Below are 21,108 nucleotides of genomic sequence, written 5' to 3' on the forward strand. Positions count from 1 at the left end.
TCCTGGGACCCCAAAACAACATAGTCACCATAGCATGATATGTATGGGGCCCAGGACGAACTTAGCTACATCACTTACAGTACAAAATACATTTAAAAGTTTAAAAACATACAAAAGTGGAAAAAAGAAAAAGAAAGCACACAGAATTCAAATTAATAATCAGTAAAATTAAAAATTGTAACTGCCTGAGGAAAACAGAAAGAGAAGAGAGGACAGACGAGTCTTTAAGAGAGGAAGCAAGAAGACCAAAGAACAGAGAAACGATGGATAGGCTAATATTCCGGTAATGTTTCAGTTAATGTTACCATTACTACAGTACCGAAGTTAGTTATCTCAATAGCATCTACACTTATCTTGTCTATAAAACACTATCTTAATATTAACGCATGAAACCATACGATGAAACACCGAGAAAGATAGAATGATATTCTTAACTTTGTTTTCCATTTGGAGAAACATGGTGTACTGTGGCGTACTTCAAACCAACTTTGCTAGTGTTTATTTCCCATGCAAAGCTTAAAAAAAAACATTATATAAACAAAAATTCAGTTATAGCTCCCTCTATGAAGGAATGTGCTGAAATTCATTAGAACTTTTTCTTCCAAACAACGCACACTATTTTGTAGGCCTACAAGGTAATATTTATGTTATGAATTATACAGTACATGTTTAACCTTTGACATTAATGTTGAAAGTGTAAGAGACCTTAGCTTGCCAGACCTTGTTTCATACAATTTTGTTATGATTATGAAATCATAATTTAATCATTAGCTTTTGTGAAAATATTTTAGGTATTTTATTTCAACAATATTTTATGAGGGTGGTCCATCCAGCATCAGCTGATCATTAGGGACCCTCAAACAATACAAACAGTAAATACAAAATAAACTATAAAAACACAAAATTAACAAAGATATAAAAAATAAGGTAAGGTATGTAATATTTTAGAAGATATTAGGTTGTTTTGGTGGAAGCAGTTGTTAATTTCCTGGTGAAATTGAAATTGTATCTACTTGTGTTTTGTATCATTTGTATATGGATGTACTATCCAATATAAAGGTAATGAATAAATGAATAACCAAAATTGAAATTTGGTATAAATTGGACAATTTAATTAAAAAAAGAAATGAAAAATATTACATTAGAACATGGGGGAATATTAAAGAGAAAAAATGAATGTGACATGATTGTATATATTACATTAAAAGTTTTCAATACAGTCTTTATTTATTTTTAATTAAGTCGATGAAAATAGTAATTGGAAAAATGTAATTAAAGCCTTGAAAGAGGGGTAGGTTTACTTATTTTTTAAATTTTTAAGCAACATAAGAAATATAAATGTATATTGTATAATTTATTAAATGTAAGAGAAAGTGAGTTGTGTTTTGTCTCTTTTATTATTTAGAAAGGATAAATTAAACTTATTCGTTAGATGGCAAATCTTGCCATAACATTATATTATTTTTATGAAATAATTTGTTCATCAACTCATTCATCGTTCATCAAACGATTCATCATTTGCTTCTCTAGTCAGTTTTTTTTTACCAGCGTAAAAATAAAGCTTATACTACTGTCCCTTTTGAATAACTGCGTCAAAGTATTTATGTTTACCTAACTATAATTATATTATTTTTGTACACTATAAATAGTAAAGATTGATGATTTTTATACATCTCTGTATCATTGACCTTCATATGAAATAATGTACTTTTGTGCGAAGACAATTTATAATACGAAATGTGTTTTTCACCAAGTTCATGGACACATTGTATTATCATAAAAGAAGTCGACAGAATACTATCATTCAAATATGAACATACATACACATATAACATTAAAAAAACAGAGTTCAACTAAAGTGCAACATATGAAAGCTGTAATCAAATTTGATCATTAGGAGCGCATTAGAAGAACACACATCTAAGAACATAAAAAAGTGAACTAGATAGAGATTGTCAAAACTAGGGCTTATGAAAATCAATTATTTAAAACGCATTCAATTCATTCCCCTAATCAAAGACCGTATTTGTCACATTGATAAAAGTTCATCAAACTGTTTTCATCAAGATTTTTAATTTGAGGGAGTATTTAATTTTAAAGAGTACATAAGTTAAGAGGATTTTAATTTGAGGGAATACTTAATTTGAAAGAGTACATAAGTTAAGAGGATTTTAATTTGAGGGAATACTTAATTTGAAAGAGTATATAAGTCACAAGGGTATTTTTAATTTGAGGGAATACTTAATTTTAAACAGTATATAAGTTAAGGGGATTTTAATTTGAGGGAATACTTAAGTTGAAAGAGTACATAAGTTAAGGGAATTTTTAATTTGAGAGAGTACTTAATTTAGAAGAGTATGCATAAGTCACAAGGGTATTTTTAATTTTAGGGAATACTTAATATGAATTCTATATTTTTACAATCTAAACAAAGCTCTCAGTTAGTATATTAGGAAATTATTAATTATGATGGTAAGCTCTACAATACTATCAATACATATTTTCAATTAAAAATCATTAATATTAATTAATAATGTTGAACTTGATTATATTTAAAAGCTATCATAAATGTGTATAATTAATTATTTCAAGTCCCCCAAAAAAATCAAGTGTCCTCAATGCTTGGTGTAGTAGATGTCATTAATAAATCAATATAGAAAAAATGGAAACAGAACATAAATATTGCTTTAATATTAACTTAAATCTCCTACTTCCTGCCATGTTATTTCACAAAGGTCAACTTAAATTGGCAAGAGGTCAATTTAAATTTGAAGAAGGTCATAAAGTTCAAATTTGATTTGAGCAGTTGATTAGAAATAATTTTTTTTCTACAAAGAAAATTGGAACATAGAAAAGCTATTGGTTTTCTACAAGGTCCTACTTAACGTTAATATCATAAGAATATCGTAATGAGATACAAAGATGATTTAAAGAAGAACTTTTTGATTTAAAGTCAAGTTGCTGAATATGAAAATTAAAGGACAAAATATTTCAGCATTTTTGGTGCTATAGCAGACATCGCAATTTATTCCATTATAATTTTAATTAATTAAAAATATGCTATACTGTACATTATTATGTTTTTAATGAATTAATTATTATACCATTTGCCAAAAATGTATATATGTATATTTACTTGTTGTTTTCTGGTTTTTATGCTTTTTACCCCAAAAAATGTCTTTAAAGTCAAAGTATTTTACTTATTGTATTGTTCATTTGTATGATAATGTTCTTCTTCTTAATCTTCTTGAATATTTTTGGAAAAACAAAAAGCCTATATCAATAAATTGATGACCTCAAAAAGCTTATCAAAATTTAAATCGATTGTCGAAATATTATAACGCTCAGAAGCATTTTGCTCAATATTTGTTTAAAATTTAAAGTCTTTTTTCAAGACTTTAGGTTTAAAAATAAATAAAAACACCTTTTTTATCTAAATCTATTGTAACGTGACTGGTTTTTCATTTCCGTCATCATCAAGTGGTATACCATGAAGCAGACTAAATTCTCGTCGTAACACAGCATAGGAAACATCAGTTGCAAGAAATATCTATTTTGGGGACAGAAAAAAATAGTTTAAGTACATTCGGCCTAATTTTTTTAATTTTTTTTTTGTACAAAATACAACATTAAAGCTTTATGTGATGTGAGGTGCCCATATATGGACACGATGTCATCATATCACTACCATATTTGGGCACATCACACTTTTTTTGTCAAAAGACAGAGAGGTTAACAGTGAAAAATGTTCAAAAATATGTGTATAAAGAAAATAAGGTGGAGGAGAGTGCACTTTTTTGTTGGTAGCCTAGACAAAAGATGGGTTTCAAACAACAACCAATGTCTATTATCGGGTCTGCACCAAATCTAATCAGCACACCACATATATAGCAGCTAGTGGTAAAGCTATAAGCACTCCATGTCTATGTATGCCATCTATCCCAGAATTCCATCAGCACAACCCAACATCAATATTATTAGCCCCTATAGTGGCTAAAGCTCCTCAGCACCTAGTTGCTATAGCTCCTCAGCAACTAGTGGCTATATCTCCTCAGCACTCCCATGTTTTTATCCTCTCAGAACCATATCAAGTGAGGCCAAAAACCACTATACTAAACAAGCACACAATATCTATATCCCCTCCCAATGTCATTATCACTCAATTAGTACTCAATACCTAACTAAACGTCTACTGTAAATACCCTCAGCACTAAATATTTATATCCCATAGCACACAGTGCCATAGCTACATAACCAGTGGTTATGCCACAACAATCAGGTGTCTGGGAGATTAGCAAACGCCCTAAGATAAACATAGTAATTATGTCATAAGTTATATACTGAATACATAGGAAACATATTGTATGCCTGTTTATTTTTTATTAATGTCAAACGGTTTAACCTTGTAAGGTCAAACTAATAATTAATACTTCACAAGTTGTTAATCAGAGAGGGCAAAAAGGTGAGAAAAAATGGGTATAAAAATAATAAAGTATACAGGGATATATCACTCTATTAATTTAGACACGCACGCCAAGGATTTTCAATTGAGTTACGGGTGTTGCGTCACATTTCGTTTGGCATCAGCTACTTTGATATCATTGAATGACAATGATGCACATTTTATAAAGTAATTCTATGCTATTAAATTGCCTTGATTTTTTTATCTTCATGGTTATCATTAAATGATTTAATTTTGGTTGAGTAACTCAACATACAATGTTATGTACAACAAGCTGAAAGTTTAATTAAATGGGACAGCAAATAAATTTAAATAAGGGCACAGGAAGACATATGATTATCCAAAAACTTTGAAGTTTTTATAATCTTTTTTTTTACGTCCTCTTTGTGTATTTATCTGAAATGACAAGTGCTTAATGTAATCTTTTTAGACATTTTAAACAGCCAGATAAAAATAGGTTTCTTCAGATGTTTTTATGTTTATTCCTAGAAAGTAAGGAACATTCACCTCTAAGCAGGTGGCAGTTTCACCTGAGTTTACCAACAGAGATAAACAATTAATTTGTAAGGATAACATAGGCAGATCCACGGGCATCATTGCATAAGATATATATATGCATTACTTAGGCTCATTTCTCATTTCACACTTCTTAGGCCCAATTGTCTCTCTAATTTCCAAATCCTGAATCTGCCATTGGATATAGTCTAGAATAGTGGGAGATGAGTCAAAATTGTAGTCTCAATCATATCTTTATTCTCACCAAAGTGCTACCCTTTCCCCACACCACCTCCACACCAACTTCCACCTAAAAAGTGCTTTAAATCATCTGTACTATCATAGTGTATATCTTGGCACATTTTAAGCTACCAGTAGGAGTAGGTTAGATGTAATGCTCTCCTCAACCATACTTCTGTGGTAGATAGGAATAGGAGGTAAAGAGTGCGCATGCAGCCAGTGTCAGGGTTACCCACATTAAATAGGCTGCAAGTCCAGCTTACAACGCACGTGGGACTCACACAATTGACCTCCAGGCTTAGGGTCAGAATCAAATCATTATTATAAGCAAAAACTATCTTTCGCATTTAAGAATTCCAGACACAAAAATGTAACATTATGAGCAGTTTTCAGATCATACTCACCAAAGCAGCGTTGTATACCAGCGTTACTGCGAAGAAAAAATTAGCATTAGCGCTTCCTGCATACATCCAGAGTTGGTACATGATTGGCGCTATGATAGATGAGCCTGTCAACATTACACCAACAACGAGAGTATTACGCAAATCTAAGAAAAATAAATTTGTCAATAATTATCACTAATGTTTTTGAATTTTTAAAGAATTTGAATATTAATTTGAATACATTAACTTGATTGCAGATGATAATAATAATGGATGTAAACAAATATTATTTTATTCTGTTACTGCAGTAACTACTTTTTGGACTGCAATAACTTATGATTTCAGTTTCAAAGTAAAAGTTTATGAGGCAGTCACTGATATAAACAGTGCATATAATAACTCCCCAAAAGCCTGCTAAATAATAATAATAAACCGAGAAAACAAAATGTAGCTTTTGTTGCAGTAACTGCAGTAGAATAACTTTGATATCTTTGAATAAAGAAATAATAATAATAATTAGGTAATAATGAAGATGATATTGATGACGATAACACGGATAATGATGGATCGACACAAATGCATGCTTCCCAAATGAGTAATGTTCAAAAGCGCAAGTGTTATGCCAACAGGCATAATGTGTGTAATCGTAAATTATATTTGACAGGGGTTACGACCTTTCCGACAAGCACAGACCATAAACTGCCCAGCTACACGGTCTCCGGGGAATGCAAAGAATTATGGGTAATTCAAAGAAAGCAGTAATATAGAACGCATATTCTTATTCAACACACTCCAGATTGACTCAAGGGTAAAACGTCAATACACACTATACTACAACTTGTGGAACTATTTTACCTACACATTTATTAATAGTGACAGTTATCAGTCATCTTTGCATTTGCACAGAGTTTGGAACATGTGGCCAATGTTTTGCGTTTCTTTACAAATAATTTTAACTTTTCGGCGCATTGACCCTAGTTTAAAAAATCATCTTTCATAGAATCTCTAAACGATTGAAATATAAACTTAATTTATGGCAGACATTATCATTACTTTGAGTAGTAAAGAAAGTAGCGTTTAATTATGATTTTGTGCTTAGGATATACATTTAAATCTTGTTTAAACTTAACTTTAAAAAAAAAATATATATAAAACTTGTTGGCTTAAGTGAAATAATTTCTTAGTCACTGCATTTTACAGATTTTACTTAGGAAAATATCTCTTAAATATTAAGTATTTCACTAAATCAATAAATATTAAAAAATTTTACTTTGGGAAATATCTCTTAAATAATAAGTATTTCACTTAAGTCAATAAATAAAGTAGAATTTTTTTAATTGTTGGTGAATACAGCCACTAGATGAAGATGTTGGATTTTTCTTCTTAAGATGAATATAGTTTAGATTAATATAATCAATTTATTATGGAACATGTACATTTATTTTGGATATCCACATTGAAAACAAAATGACGGTGAAAATTAAAGGTGCATGAAAAGCAGCTTATTTTATCACCAAAAATTGATTACAGTACAGTAGAATGTTAGCGAAGCGTGGATAATAAAGAGAATGGTTCAATTGAGACAACATAGTATGTGCAAATTCAAATTATGTAAGAGCAAGGTCGTTTAGTGTCAGATGTTGATGCAAATGAAAAAATTGACCCATCAGTGACCTTTTGTGCAAACAATTTGATTTACCCAATGGCAGGAATATTACTATTAATTCTGATGACATACTTACAAGCAAAAAATGAAATCGCATTTATATTAATATAAGTATTATGAAAAACGTTAAGACTTTACTACAGTATTGCGTAATGGTAAGGGATATTAGAATAGCATGTGAGAAGCATGGATTCGAGATCTGTCTGTACTATTGTTTGTAACTTTTAATGCTTTACTTCCTTTTGCCTCGTCCTTCAGATGGGACGTAACAACATTGCTCTTACGCAATTTCTGCACATGTGCACAAAGAACACGATTAAATAATAATGGGGCGGATAGTCGTTCGGTGTGCCTATCATGGTCTTGTACTGGGCTTCTTGGTGGAGCAAGAGGGAATTCCGAGCAGTAAGTTATAACCAGGTATTCGCATACTTACAATGGAATGAGTGTGACCAAAGAGGAATAAGGGCCAAGTACACCACAGTATCACCGATTGCTGGATACGACTTGAATACAGAGATTAGTATAAGTTGTATTAACATCACAAAGACTGGATGATCTCTGTAGTAAAAACAAAAAGTACATATTTAGAACTAGACAACTTCTACATTTAAGATATCACTGTGATACTATTCATGTTGTTATGTGAAGGATGAACAGTAGATCACTGCAATTCAATCACTATTATTCATCATCATTAGTTGTAAAGTGTGATTTTTTATACTTTCAATAAAGCCGAAATCAGGTTATGTGTATAATATGAAGAGAAAAAGAAAAAAATTATAATTTTGAATCGTAACTGAACTGGAAAGGGCTAACTCCTCAAAAGAAGTTTCATTTCAAACCATCACATCGTTTCAAAGCCTTTAGTACATAGTTTTTTTTGTAACAGTGCATTAAAGTATGATGTAGAGGGAAATACCGTTTACCAACACAGAGTTGGCTTTCCCATTTTAAACTTTGTCTTTTTAATTTGGAAATATTGCAACAGTTGAATGATCATCAAGGAGGTATAACGTGGTCTTCTTCACGTACCCGGAATTCCGGTTGTTGGAGTCAATCAACACCTAATCACCTTACGATACATTTTAACCACATACTTAAACGGATAAAAAGTAATTAGCAATGGGAAAGATGGTTTCCACCAGAAGAGTTTTTATACAGTGCCAGGTATTTATTTTGATAAGCCAGTGACCTGAAACGACCTTCTTAACCTCGGATTTGTTTAAGATTCCCACATCCTTCCATAAAACAATGGAAAAGCATTGAAGAAAGATCAGGTATACGATCTTGGTCAATTAAAACTTGTTGTATATAAGGCAGTAACTAAATCTACAGGATTTCATAATCAATTGAATACTGTATTTTATGATCTATCCTAGGTTCAATGGATTGCAATTCACCTCAATGCCCTCAAAATCTTAAGTAGTATAACACTATATATGCTTGGCAAAAAAATAACATGAAACACTTGTTCTTAATGGTAAATGCCATTATTTAAAATCCAGTATGAACTGAGTTACGACCAACATAGTGTCTACTATTTCAAATTTGAAGGGTAGAGAAAAATATCAGGGCATGGGATTATACAGTATGCATCAAAAGAGAAGTGAAAACAACAATGTTATTCCAAATCAAATACTGGTCTTAAAACCACTATACACTCTTGGTAATGAACCAATGCCATTGGTACAAATGAACAAGTGGAGAACCTCTGGCATTCTCTGAACCAGTGCAGTACTTTGGTATGGACTTTAACTGTAGTAGCAGTGGAGTACACTTTGCATGGGCTTTTTTACCCCTGTACCGATGCAGTAACCCTGTTACTCCTGACCAGAGTACCTTGGCATGAACTGTAAACCTAAACCAGTGCAGTAACTCTGGTACACGCCTTACATTTGTATTAGTGGAGTACCCTTGGGTATGGGCTTTACACCTGAACCAGTGGTGTATCCTTGGTATGGACTTTACTCCTGAACAGAGTACCTTGGTATGAACTGTAAACCTCAACCAGTGCAGTAACCCTGGTACATGCTTTACATTTGTACCAGTGGAGTACCCTTGGGTATGGGCTTACACCTGAATTAGTGGAGTATCCTTTGCACAGGCTCTACTCCTGACCAGAGTACCTTGGTATAAATTGTTGGTACTGTATGGTATCAAGCGTGTACCAGTAGAGTACCTTTGGTATAGAATCTTATGGAACCTGAATAAGTGGAGTACCATGCTATGGATTTCAGACTTGGTATGGATTTCATGCTTACCAGTAGAGTACTGCACCACTAAAGTACCATTGATATAGATGTTTCAATACCAATAATATAGTACTTAATTGTTTTACAAACTTTATACTAGAACCATTTGTTATGAATTTTTCATAGAAGAACCATTATAATATTTATGGTAGTACTGCCTTTATAAATGAACCAGTACAGTATTCATGGTTGACCGATTAAATACCTGAATGAGTACAGTAAGCATGGTTTTTTGGTATTCTTGGTATGGACTTTGTGACCCAATTGGTGTCAGCTTATACTAAAATAAATTACTTTTCATGATAAACATTGTAAAGCCCTTTAAATACATTAGTTCAACAAACGCATATGATACCAGGTAAAGTACAATTAAGTACACTAAAGAACAATGCCAAATTTTAAGTTAATCATTAAATCTAGAGGTCAAAGGGCAAACATATAATATTTAATATCATAAAATTAAATGTCTGCTTATAATATACGGGCCGTTTAAGCTGTTTCGTTGCATAATTTAATAAAATAATGTATGAAAATTGTAGTATGTGGTAAACCTAATTCTTTGCTTAGTAATTATAAAACATGATGAAAATAGGCAGATTTAACTTGTACTGAATGAATGCGGACAAAGAGTAACAAGACAATTGAGGATGATTAAGTCATATCAAATTTATTTTCATTCATGTTATTTTTGTATTGTGACATGATACTGATACCGTAAATTTTCTAAATAGTAACCCACCTTCTAATATTAACCCACGTTCTAATGGTAACCCACGTTCTAATGGTAACCCACGTTCTAATGGTAACCCACGTTCTAATGGTAACCCACGTTCTAATGGTAACCCACGTTCTAATGGTAACCCACGTTCTAATGGTAACCCACGTTCTAATGGTAACCCACCTTCTAATGGTAACCCACCTTCTAATGGTAACCCACCTTCTAATGGTAACCCACCTTCTAATGGTAACCCACCTTCTAATGGTAACCCACCTTCTAATGGTAACCCACCTTCTAATGGTAAACCCACCTTCTAATGGTAAACCCACCTTCTAATGGTAACCCCACCTTCTAATGGTAACCCCACCTTCTAATGGTAACCCCACCTTCTAATGGTAACCCCACCTTCTAATGGTAACCCCACCTTCTAATGGTAACCCCACCTTCTAATGGTAACCCCACCTTCTAATGGTAACCCCACCTTCTAATGGTAACCCCACCTTCTAATGGTAACCCCACCTTCTAATGGTAACCCCACCTTCTAATGGTAACCCCACCTTCTAATGGTAACCCACCTTCTAATGGTAACCCACCTTCTAATGGTAACCCACCTTCTAATGGTAACCCACCTTCTAATGGTAACCCACCTTCTAATGGTAACCCACCTTCTAATGGTAACCCACCTTCTAATGGTAACCCACCTTCTAATGGTAACCCACCTTCTAATGGTAACCCACCTTCTAATGGTAACCCACCTTCTAATGGTAACCCACCTTCTAATGGTAACCCACCTTCTAATAGTAACCCACCTTCTAATAGTAACCCACCTTCTAATAGTAACCCACCTTCTAATAGTAACCCACCTTCTAATAGTAACCCACCTTCTAATAGTAACCCACCTTCTAATAGTAACCCACCTTCTAATAGTAATCCACCTTCTAATAGTAACCCACCTTCTAATAGTAACCCACCTTCTAATGGTAACCCATCTTCTAATGGTAACCCACCTTCTAATGGTAACCCACCTTCTAATGGTAACCCACCTTCTAATAGTAACCCACCTTCTAATAGTAACCCACCTTCTAATAGTAACCCACCTTCTAATAGTAAACTACCTTCTAATAGTAACCCACCTTCTAATAGTAACCCACCTTCTAATAGTAACCCACCTTCTAATATTAACCCACCTTCTAATAGTAACCCACCTTCTAAGTCAATCTATAATAATAAACCCACTACTCTAATAGTAACCCATGTCTAATAGTAACAAAAACTATTGACAAAATGACGTTTATGAAGACTGGTCGTTTATGATGTAGCCGTATTTCGAAAACAATTAGATAATGCATGTTTCAATAAAATTCAACTTAACATTTATTTCTTCCTTCAAGAAAATGAGGTAAACATAACAAATTCCAGTAAAATATATAACAAGTCACTTGATGATAAAAAAAAGTTGATCTCGGGAGTGGGGAAGATTGAGTGTTTTTGAGTTTATAAAATAAAGTTAGAGTTCAAACAAATTTATTTATTGGTACCGTTTTATTATTTTGCTATGATTTGCTGACCGGAAAAGTTGGTGTTGGTTACTATTTTCAGGTGCTTAATTTAAGATTAATATAATAATAACCCACTACTCTAATAGTAACCCCCCTTCTAATAGTAACCCACCTTCTAATAGTAACCCACCTTCTAATAGTAACCCACCTTCTAATAGTAACCCACCTTCTAATGGTAACCCACCTTCTAATAGTAACCCACCTTCTAATAGTAACCCACCTTCTAATGGTAACCCACGTTCTAATGGTAACCCACCTTCTAATGGTAACCCACCTTCTAATGGTAACCCACCTTCTAATGGTAACCCACCTTCTAATAGTAACCCACCTTCTAATAGTAACCCACCTTCTAATAGTAACCCCCTTCTAATAGTAACCCACCTTCTAATAGTAACCCACCTTCTAATAGTAACCCACCTTCTAATAGTAACCCACCTTCTAATAGTAACCCCCTTCTAATAGTAACTCCGCTTCTAATAGTAACCCACCTTCTAATAGTAACCCACCTTCTAATAGTAACTCACCTTCTAATAGTAACCCCCTTCTAATAGTAACTCCGCTTCTAATAGTAACCCACCTTCTAATAGTAACCCACCTTCTAATAGTAACCCCCTTCTAATAGTAACTCCGCTTCTAATAGTAACCCACCTTCTAATAGTAACCCACCTTCTAATAGTAACCCACTACTCTAATAGTAACCCACTACTCTAATAGTAACCCCCCTTCTAATAGTAACCCACCTTCTAATAGTAATCCACCTTCTAATAGTAACCCCCCTTCTAATAGTAACCCACCTTCTAATAGTAACCCACCTTCTAATGGTAACCCACCTTCTAATGGTAACCCACCCAAAAAAACAATCAAAGAATAATAAACCCAGGGGTACAAATTAGAAGATTTACAGTAAATATGTTTAATTCTGATGAAATCACTCCAAACTCTTGTGATACTATGTGTAAATAAATACAAATTATTAACTTGAATAAAAAGAATTTTTGAAGAACAGATTGAATATAAAAGCATATTCAGTATGAAATCAAAATATTAATAATTTGAATTAAATTGAATTCAAATGGGGTCAAAAGTCTAGATAGTAATTTATTTTTCATTCCATATTAAAAAACATATGGCAATTTATTTTCATAGAATTGACACTGATATATGAATATATTGCCCTATACGTTTATATGCTATATTCCTTGAAATTGATGTCTCAAAGGAGGATATATTTTTTGCATGAAAATTAAAGATAAGTTTATCTTTACAATAAAAAATAATGATATTCTTTATTCTATCAAAACTTGTGTCTCCACAAAACATAATTTTACAGGAGGGCTTGTTTTTGTATCTTGTGCGTGTAAATGCGTAATAAATTGGAAAAATGCCACAGATTCCAGTGGAATATTAAAAATAAATAAACAAAACATTTGAATTATGTGCAGTAAGAAGGAAATCTGTAAGAGCTATGCGATTTAAGCTAAACTTTTTGAATGTTCCTGTATTGTATTTCTTGTGTAAATTGCCTCCTTTTTTATATATAATTATTATTGGTTTTATACTTTTATACAAATTTTAATATTGAGAAAATGTAAATATCTTTGTAATTCAGCTAAGGCTGCGATGATGATATTGAAATAAATGAAATGAAATGAAAAAAAAAGAGTGACAAAGAGAAGAAAAAGTTGTTCCAAACTGAGATTCGAACTTCGAATTGATATGCAACTATTAGACCACTGAGGCCTTCATGGAATGGTTCAAATTCGAAACTCAACAATAGGGAGCATTAACTATACATAATATATATTTCATAAACTCCTATCAATTTGTATGTGTACAGGATTGTACAGTAGTAATTCTGCTTAAACATAGACCATGTTTTTTCTACTAGGCGAATTTATTAGCACGAAATCACCACAGTATTTATACTTTAATCTTCCATATGCCCTTCTGCAACAAATTTAGTTTTAACATTTTCTACTTTATGCACAACAAATCGGTCAGAAAATTTGAGTACTCATGAAAAACAGGTGATTTTTTTATTCCCATTTTAGGCAAATTGCCAAGAAGGATAACCACAAGTGAATTCATTCACTATCCTTCTCAAAGGTGGTAATCCCATTCACAAGACAAACATATACACAAGATGCTGTACATAAAACAAAGTTTTGGGAGTAGAGTTGCAAATTGTCATGAGAAAAAATCCTGACATATGATAGGACTTGAACCCAGGACTCTTGGATTGGTAGCCAAGCATCATAACCACCAAGCCACAACTCCACTCTCGCAAAGTCTCGTAATGCAAAATTAAAATCGCAAGAATTCGCTTACTGTAAAATGTTTTTAACGTAAAAAATCTTTCAGAAATACATTACCTGAATTTTATAGAAAGTGGAATGGTATAAATAAAAGCATTAATTTGGAAAACCCAGATAAAGAAGAGACGAAAATGCTCAAACATCTCCAGCATAAAGTACCAGAACAGACCCACGTTTGGCTGCAGGTTTCCAACTGACAAACTAAAAAAAAAAATAGTATGTAAAAATATTACATTAGAATAGAAAACGACCTAATAACGTAGCGAGTGAGTTGACAAAGTGACAGTTTGGTTGATATCTATGCGTCGTGATTGGTTAGATTAGTTTTGGCGCACTTACGACCTCGCGTTCAATTGGGAACCCTTACTAAAGGGACATCTTAGGGGCCAAACAAGTGTCCACTGAATAGGAGTGTCCACTTAATAGGAGTGTCCACTGAATAGGAGTGTCCACTGAATAGGAGTGTCCACTGAATAGGAGTGTCCACTGAATAGGAGTGTCCACTGAATAGGAGTGTCCACTGAATAGGAGTGTCTACTGAATAGTACTGAAATTGGCCATAGTATTAAAAGAAAACATACAGTATATTGCCACTTATTTTATTTATTTTATTTTATTTATTTTATTTTATTTATTTTATTCAGTTGTCAACAAACAGCGATGAAACCGCCACTAACAGGTTGTATTTTTTCACAAGATAGTGTACCCTGAATAGGAGTGTTCTAAGGAAAGGGTTTTACCAAGTTTGTAATACTAAAAAGAGAAAAAAAAAACTGAAAAAAATTAACCGCTGTATAAGCAAACTATCAAATTATACAGTTCAACGATCTAGGCTAATGCTTTTATCACAAATGGCTCTGAATGTTTAACGCATAACGCTTATACTACCTCCGACATTACGGATGGTAATGACCCTGAAAAGAACATTCCACTTTAATTGTTCAGTGTAGACCCAAATGTTTATAGAAAGGATTAACAATGTTTGTATACTTACATAAAGCCGTATGTAGAGAATAGAAAATCCCAACTTTCTAGTAAGCTGTAGGAAAGGTACATGAGAAATGATGCCCAGAAAATGAAACATAGTCCTGTTTTGCAACATGACTTCCAGAACTTTGCATCATCAAAGAAAACAGACACATCTTTTTGCTGTGCAAAAAAATTAAAAAAACAAAATCTATGTTAATTATGGTTAATGGCTACAGGTCTGTATACAAAAAAATAAGATGTGGGGTTGAGCTTAACACATGTCCTCTTAATACAAGTTTCCCTTGAATAGGTGTTGATACATATTCTTTACATTCTTATTACAATTCTAATTTGCATATTAACAAACAGGTGGTGGTTTTAAACTCATCAAAAAATGTGAAATGAATATTCGGCTCTGTTTTCTTCCAACAAACGTGCAGAAAAACAAGATGAAATGAAGAAGAACGAAAGAAGGGAAAGGAGGTGAAATGTAATAATGAGAAAAAAAAAATCTGTAGTTTTTTAAGTTCTGATAATTTGAAAGCTTTTATTTAAAAGAGACAAGCGTATTCGATCCACCTTTCACAACCATACGGTTCCTTTTGACTGTCTTCCATCCCAAAACGTAAGCTCACTATTGTCTCCTCGATAACATATTTAAACGCCCATGCCCGACTTGCAAAAGTACAGTTCAAAATTGTATTACATTAATATATTAAAAATATCATTTTATAATTTAAAGGTTAAATAATGAATAAGAATGACACGACTGCTTATGTTAATATTTATGGACAAATTATGCATTGCAACAAATAAAATTAAACTTGTAATTATGGTTGCACGCAAGGCAAAAATAATTTAATCTATCTTCTCAAGCATATGAGATATTGGAATTATGCCAAATTTTATGTTTAGAATCGATGTTGAAAATAAAAAAAAGAAAAATAAAACCATAAAAAGTAATGAACAGAAGGTAGTAATTAGGAATAAAGAAAACCAACAAGAAAATCTATATATAAATTTAGAAACTGAGAAATACAGAAATTGACTGAGAGTGCGCAATTTATTATTTCAGCTTGTGTTTATTATAAAGATATAACACAAGGTTTTAATAAGCTTTTTTGATGTCATCAAATTTCATAAAAATGTTCTGTTGGAAACTGTACATTAAAAAAAATGACAATTTTGTAGGTATCAGTGGCTGGATCTCAATGAAGATACAAAAAAAAAGCAAAAAGCTAAATTATTTTAGAATATTGCCTTTCCAAGATTCTAACTCAGACTTGAGAAAGAGACAACTGTACTATTTGATATTTGGTATTTCAAATTGATTTGACACAAACATAGAAAGTAAGTAGAAGGACTGAACCATGTCACCTAGATTTAATAAGGAGACGCTCTACCATTAAACCAGGGGAGCCTACATGGTATTTCAAATTGACTTGACACAAACATAGAAGGTAGAGGTAGAAGGACTGAACCATGTCACCAAGACTTGATAAGGAGACGCTCTACCATTAAACCACTGGAGCCTACATGGTATTTCAAATTGACTTGACACACAGAAGGTATAGTCAGTGAACTATGACATGCTGATGGATTACCATCCATTGAAGGGTGTATATTAGGTGTTACATACAAATGTGAATCCATTATTTTTATGTGTACATGGAACGGACAGATATCGCATGACAATCGAACGCTATAATTTGTTTTTAATAGTCAAAAGATTTGTTTTAGAAGGAAGAAATTGTGATTGATGAGAAGAGCAAGATAAAAAGAATGATAAAGAGGAAACTAATGGAAGAGAAAAGGAAACAAGAAGTCAATTGCAATAAATTAATGTTTATGAGTTGAATGGGGGGAATATTTTCATGAAGCGGAAGATTTTTTAGTACTAGTCAGGCTTTTAATGAATGAAAATATTCTTTCCATTCAAAAATAACAAAACATCCATCACTTGATGGCCTGTACCATTCACATAATCTATTGCATGCTAACAATTCTATTCAATGGTTCTATTGCATGTTCACCTTGTGCTATAAACAAATATTGAATGGGGCAAAATTTTCTTTCCATTCAACTCATAGGCATTCATTATTTGTTACCACTGTTCTAAGGTAAACTTTTATTCAATGAACCCACCATAGGTCATGAAAAAGGCAGGGCTCTGATATTGGCTGCAGAGTACACTCCACACACTGCAGGTTGATCTTCAAATGCATACACAGCAGGTTTTGTAAGGTAATTGTTATTTTACAAATTGCGTACAGTAGAATTTGTAAAATAACTTTTATTCTATTACTCCCTGCTTATAGTCACTAGCACAAAATTATCAATAGTTTTGCAAAAAGCTGATGTAAATAGTACCATGTAATATAGAATCATTAAAATGCAGAACAAGGACATATAGATGGCTGCAATCACATGCTCAAATTTGAGTTAGTGTTTACTGATCAACATAGTGAAAATTATAAATTAATACTGAATGGCATACTATTAAATCTAAGATTTCATTGACCTTTAATTCATTATCTCAAAAACCACCATAACAACTAAACAATAAATAAATAATTAACTTATTTAAAACAAATAATACCTCTTGTCTGGCAACATGAATTGCACATGGAACAAGGAGCATCACAGGATACAAAGACTGGTACGCTGCTAATGCAATTGCGAGTGTAGCGCCTGCACGCCGACCTGAAAGATACAAAAACATCCATCTAAACATTTCTTATTTTCTCTTTTCTTTCTTTTTATATTAAAAATTAAAACAATTACATTAGTACTCGTCATCTTTCCAATATGTTTCAACTATTTGTGTCATTCTGATGGGTTGCAGATAGAAAAAATTAGTTTTCAACGTAACTTATGCAGTTGTTTATTGCCTATGTTGCTGCTGATATGTTTCAGAGCGGGTTTCTTTACAAAATTTAAAGATGGAATAGAGGCCAGTGTACACCTTTAACACAGTCACCCAAACTGTTTCATGCGGTCAACCTAAAGCACAAACACCGAGCTGATTTGCAGCTTAATCTTCTCAGGTTGATGAACTACAGACCTTGCGATCAGAAGGCAAGCATGTTAACCAACAAGTTACATCTTCACTACACTACAATTTAGTTTAAATAAAGCTCGATTGCAGTTAAGTTCTTCTCAGGTTTGTCAACTTGGAGGAAAATGGTAATGTGAACAATTAATTTGCACTTTCTATATTTTAAGCATTTATGTAAATTATAAAAACAGATACACCCATACTGCGTTGAAACACCGGTTCACGTCAGATCACCGAAATTAAGCAACGTTGGGCCCGGTTGCATTCTGGATGGGAGACCATCTAGAAATCGCGGTGGGTGCTGTATATACCGGAGAGTAATGGTGTAATGGTAATATCGGACAAGCATGTGATAGACATGGGTTCAAGGTTATCTGTACCATACTAAATGCATCCTTAGGCAAGATGCTTTACTCTCATTGCCTCGTCCTTCGGATGGGATGTAAAGCTGTTGGTCCCGTGTATTTAACAGTGCACGTTAGAGAACTTGGTACACTATTCGAAAAGAGTAGGGGATTGTCGCCCTGTGTGCTGATCTGGTAGGCGCTGCACTGCTGGCTGCCGTGGGTCCGTAGGGGGCCTAATCCGAATCTCCTCAGTTTCCAGTTAAGCTTGAGGACTAAGATAATTACCATTACCTTTAATTTTAAATACTCTCTTGTTTATAAATTTCACATGATGTTTTAGTGTTTTTTATCACTGGAGATTGTTGTAGTCTAAAGAGTGTCTATATCCTGTTGTTTTATGGAGAATGGATTCCGGCATTTTCTCCGATTTGAATCGCTACATACTGAATAAAAATTTAACAGTACAACTATACCTTTCCAGACACCAACCCGGTAATATATAGTTCCATTCAGTTACTCACATCATCAGGTGCCCACATTCTCTTAATACCAAGCATGCATCCACTATCAGAATAGTAGTATTAAGACGAACAACAAAACAGATTTAGTAGTTTTCTAGCCCACCAAACGAAGTTCCTTACAGTTTTACCCATTCATTTTCACCAGACAGTAGATCTATATTAGGGGATACCTTAATCCAATCAAAAGTCCTTTTCATGGTCTATAGCCTGAACCGATATTGCACCTCATTTGTTTCATGTGAATTTGTCATAAAAGGTGCACCTTTTCCGAGAAGATGGGTTAAATCTTGGAATTTCCTGTCCAATGCTGTTGTAAAATTTATTATTAACTTAAAATCGGCACTTAACAAATTATGGCCTGACCACACCCACTGGAATTGTGCCCTATCTGAAATTATAATGTTTTTATTGATGTTTTACTTTCTTCTATTTTCAAGGAAAAATCCTGGGTTACAGCTTCTGAATATAAGTATCCAAATGAAGTGTTCTACTGTATAAAATAACAGCATCACATACAGAGACATAACATGCAGTACATTTACAGTATGAACACTTACAACATTATTTTAGGCTATATCTAAAAAAAGACTAATTACCCCAATAAATAATTACTCTACAAAAACAACTTGCTCACCATTTTCACACCTTTTCTACGTTATCATCCCCTGTTCAAGTACAAGTCCAATCAAAAACAGACATTATGCTCAATCAAATGTACTATGTTACAACATACTTTCACAAAATTTCTTTTGTATGTGAACATCGATGTTGTATTAAATTAAATGTCAAGAAATTCTGGAAAGCAATTGGCTAAGTTCTAGGTCTCAATACATTATTTATAATGTGATTTAACATGTTTTATATTTCATAGTGTTCTATATTTAGTCTATGTTAACAAATTTTCTTAAGTCATTCGATAAACATTTGTGCGCTACAAGGCTTAACATGTGTCAACAGATTATGCATGGACGTTGCGAGCATGTTTTGAAAGATTTACATTTAGCTCAATATATTGTCAATTAAACAAAACAATGTGGACAAATTTTACCGGAAAAACACAAATTTTTTATCTTCTTGATTTCATATGCATCCAACAGCGAGCAACTCGGCAATTACAGGATGGATCAACTATTTTATAATTCATCGCTTATAAGTCTCATTTAAGGCATGTGGACTGGAAAGTTACAACCCTGGTACTAGGTCAGGATTGAACCCTGAACCCTGGGATTAGAAGGCAAGATGTTAACCACCAAGTAACAGCTCCACTAAACTACAATTCCATTAGAACTAAATTTTGTAAGTTACCTTTTCGTGAGCCAACTTCAGCTAGTGGAGTGGCTACAGGGCAAGATGCTAGGGCAAATAATATTGGGTATGAGGGACTACCTAAAACATTTTTCTAGAATCAAGGCCTTTTTTCACTTTGTACACTTCATGAATACATAATAAATTACCTAGTATATTTTATTTAATTACATTTTATTATTAAAAAACCACACAACTGGACACTAGAAATGAATGAATGAATTCACTTGTGGTAATCCTTGGCAATTTGCCTAAAAAATGAGAATAAAAAAAAAAGAAAGTTACCATTTCGTTTGTTATGTAATCTATTGCTTTAAAAAACAGGACCATATGTAAAACAGGTGCAAACTGATATGTTTTTATCCTGTCTAAATATGTTTTTAAATAAATAAATAAACAGACCTATTCATGTCTTAACTACGCATATAAATGTACAATGAATATCCTGGGTTAGCGTAGTACTGCCTATTCAAATATCAAAAGAGTAAAGGTGAAAGTTATAGTATTATTCTGGTCCTCAAGTTTTAGGTTTGGCCCCTCCAGGGACTCGTGGCAACCAGCGGTGCAGCGCCTACAAGATCAGCATACCAAGTTCTTTAACGTGCAGTATATGTACACGGGACCAATGGCTTTACATTCCATCCGAAGGATGAGGCAATGAGATTAAAGCATCTTAATAATAATAATAATATTTATTCGGCAAAAGTTCATAAAGTACATTTTACAATTCATCTTGCCAGGAGCAAGTAATAGGCATGAGCCCAAACAGAAAACTGCTCTTACTCCATCTTGCCTAAGGATGCAATCAGTATAGT

General features: G+C 33.1%; 1 protein-coding gene across 1 annotated transcript in view; it reads right to left on the bottom strand.

The window, feature by feature from the left end:
* Positions 1–934: 934 nt before the first annotated feature.
* LOC140056953 (phosphatidylinositol glycan anchor biosynthesis class U protein-like) overlaps positions 935–21,108 on the bottom strand; it is an 82,625-nt gene continuing 62,451 nt past the window's right edge. The window contains exons 6-11 of the mRNA XM_072102485.1: positions 17,662–17,765; positions 15,088–15,242; positions 14,151–14,294; positions 7,683–7,807; positions 5,602–5,744; positions 935–3,550 (exon numbers count right to left, since the gene is read on the bottom strand). Coding sequence (XP_071958586.1) covers positions 3,440–3,550; positions 5,602–5,744; positions 7,683–7,807; positions 14,151–14,294; positions 15,088–15,242; positions 17,662–17,765 — 782 coding nt within the window. The 3' untranslated portion in view covers positions 935–3,439. The remainder of the gene's footprint in view (positions 3,551–5,601; positions 5,745–7,682; positions 7,808–14,150; positions 14,295–15,087; positions 15,243–17,661; positions 17,766–21,108) is intronic.

Source organism: Antedon mediterranea, chromosome 8 (assembly GCF_964355755.1).
Source record: "Antedon mediterranea chromosome 8, ecAntMedi1.1, whole genome shotgun sequence".
NCBI lineage: Eukaryota > Metazoa > Echinodermata > Crinoidea > Comatulida > Antedonidae > Antedon > Antedon mediterranea.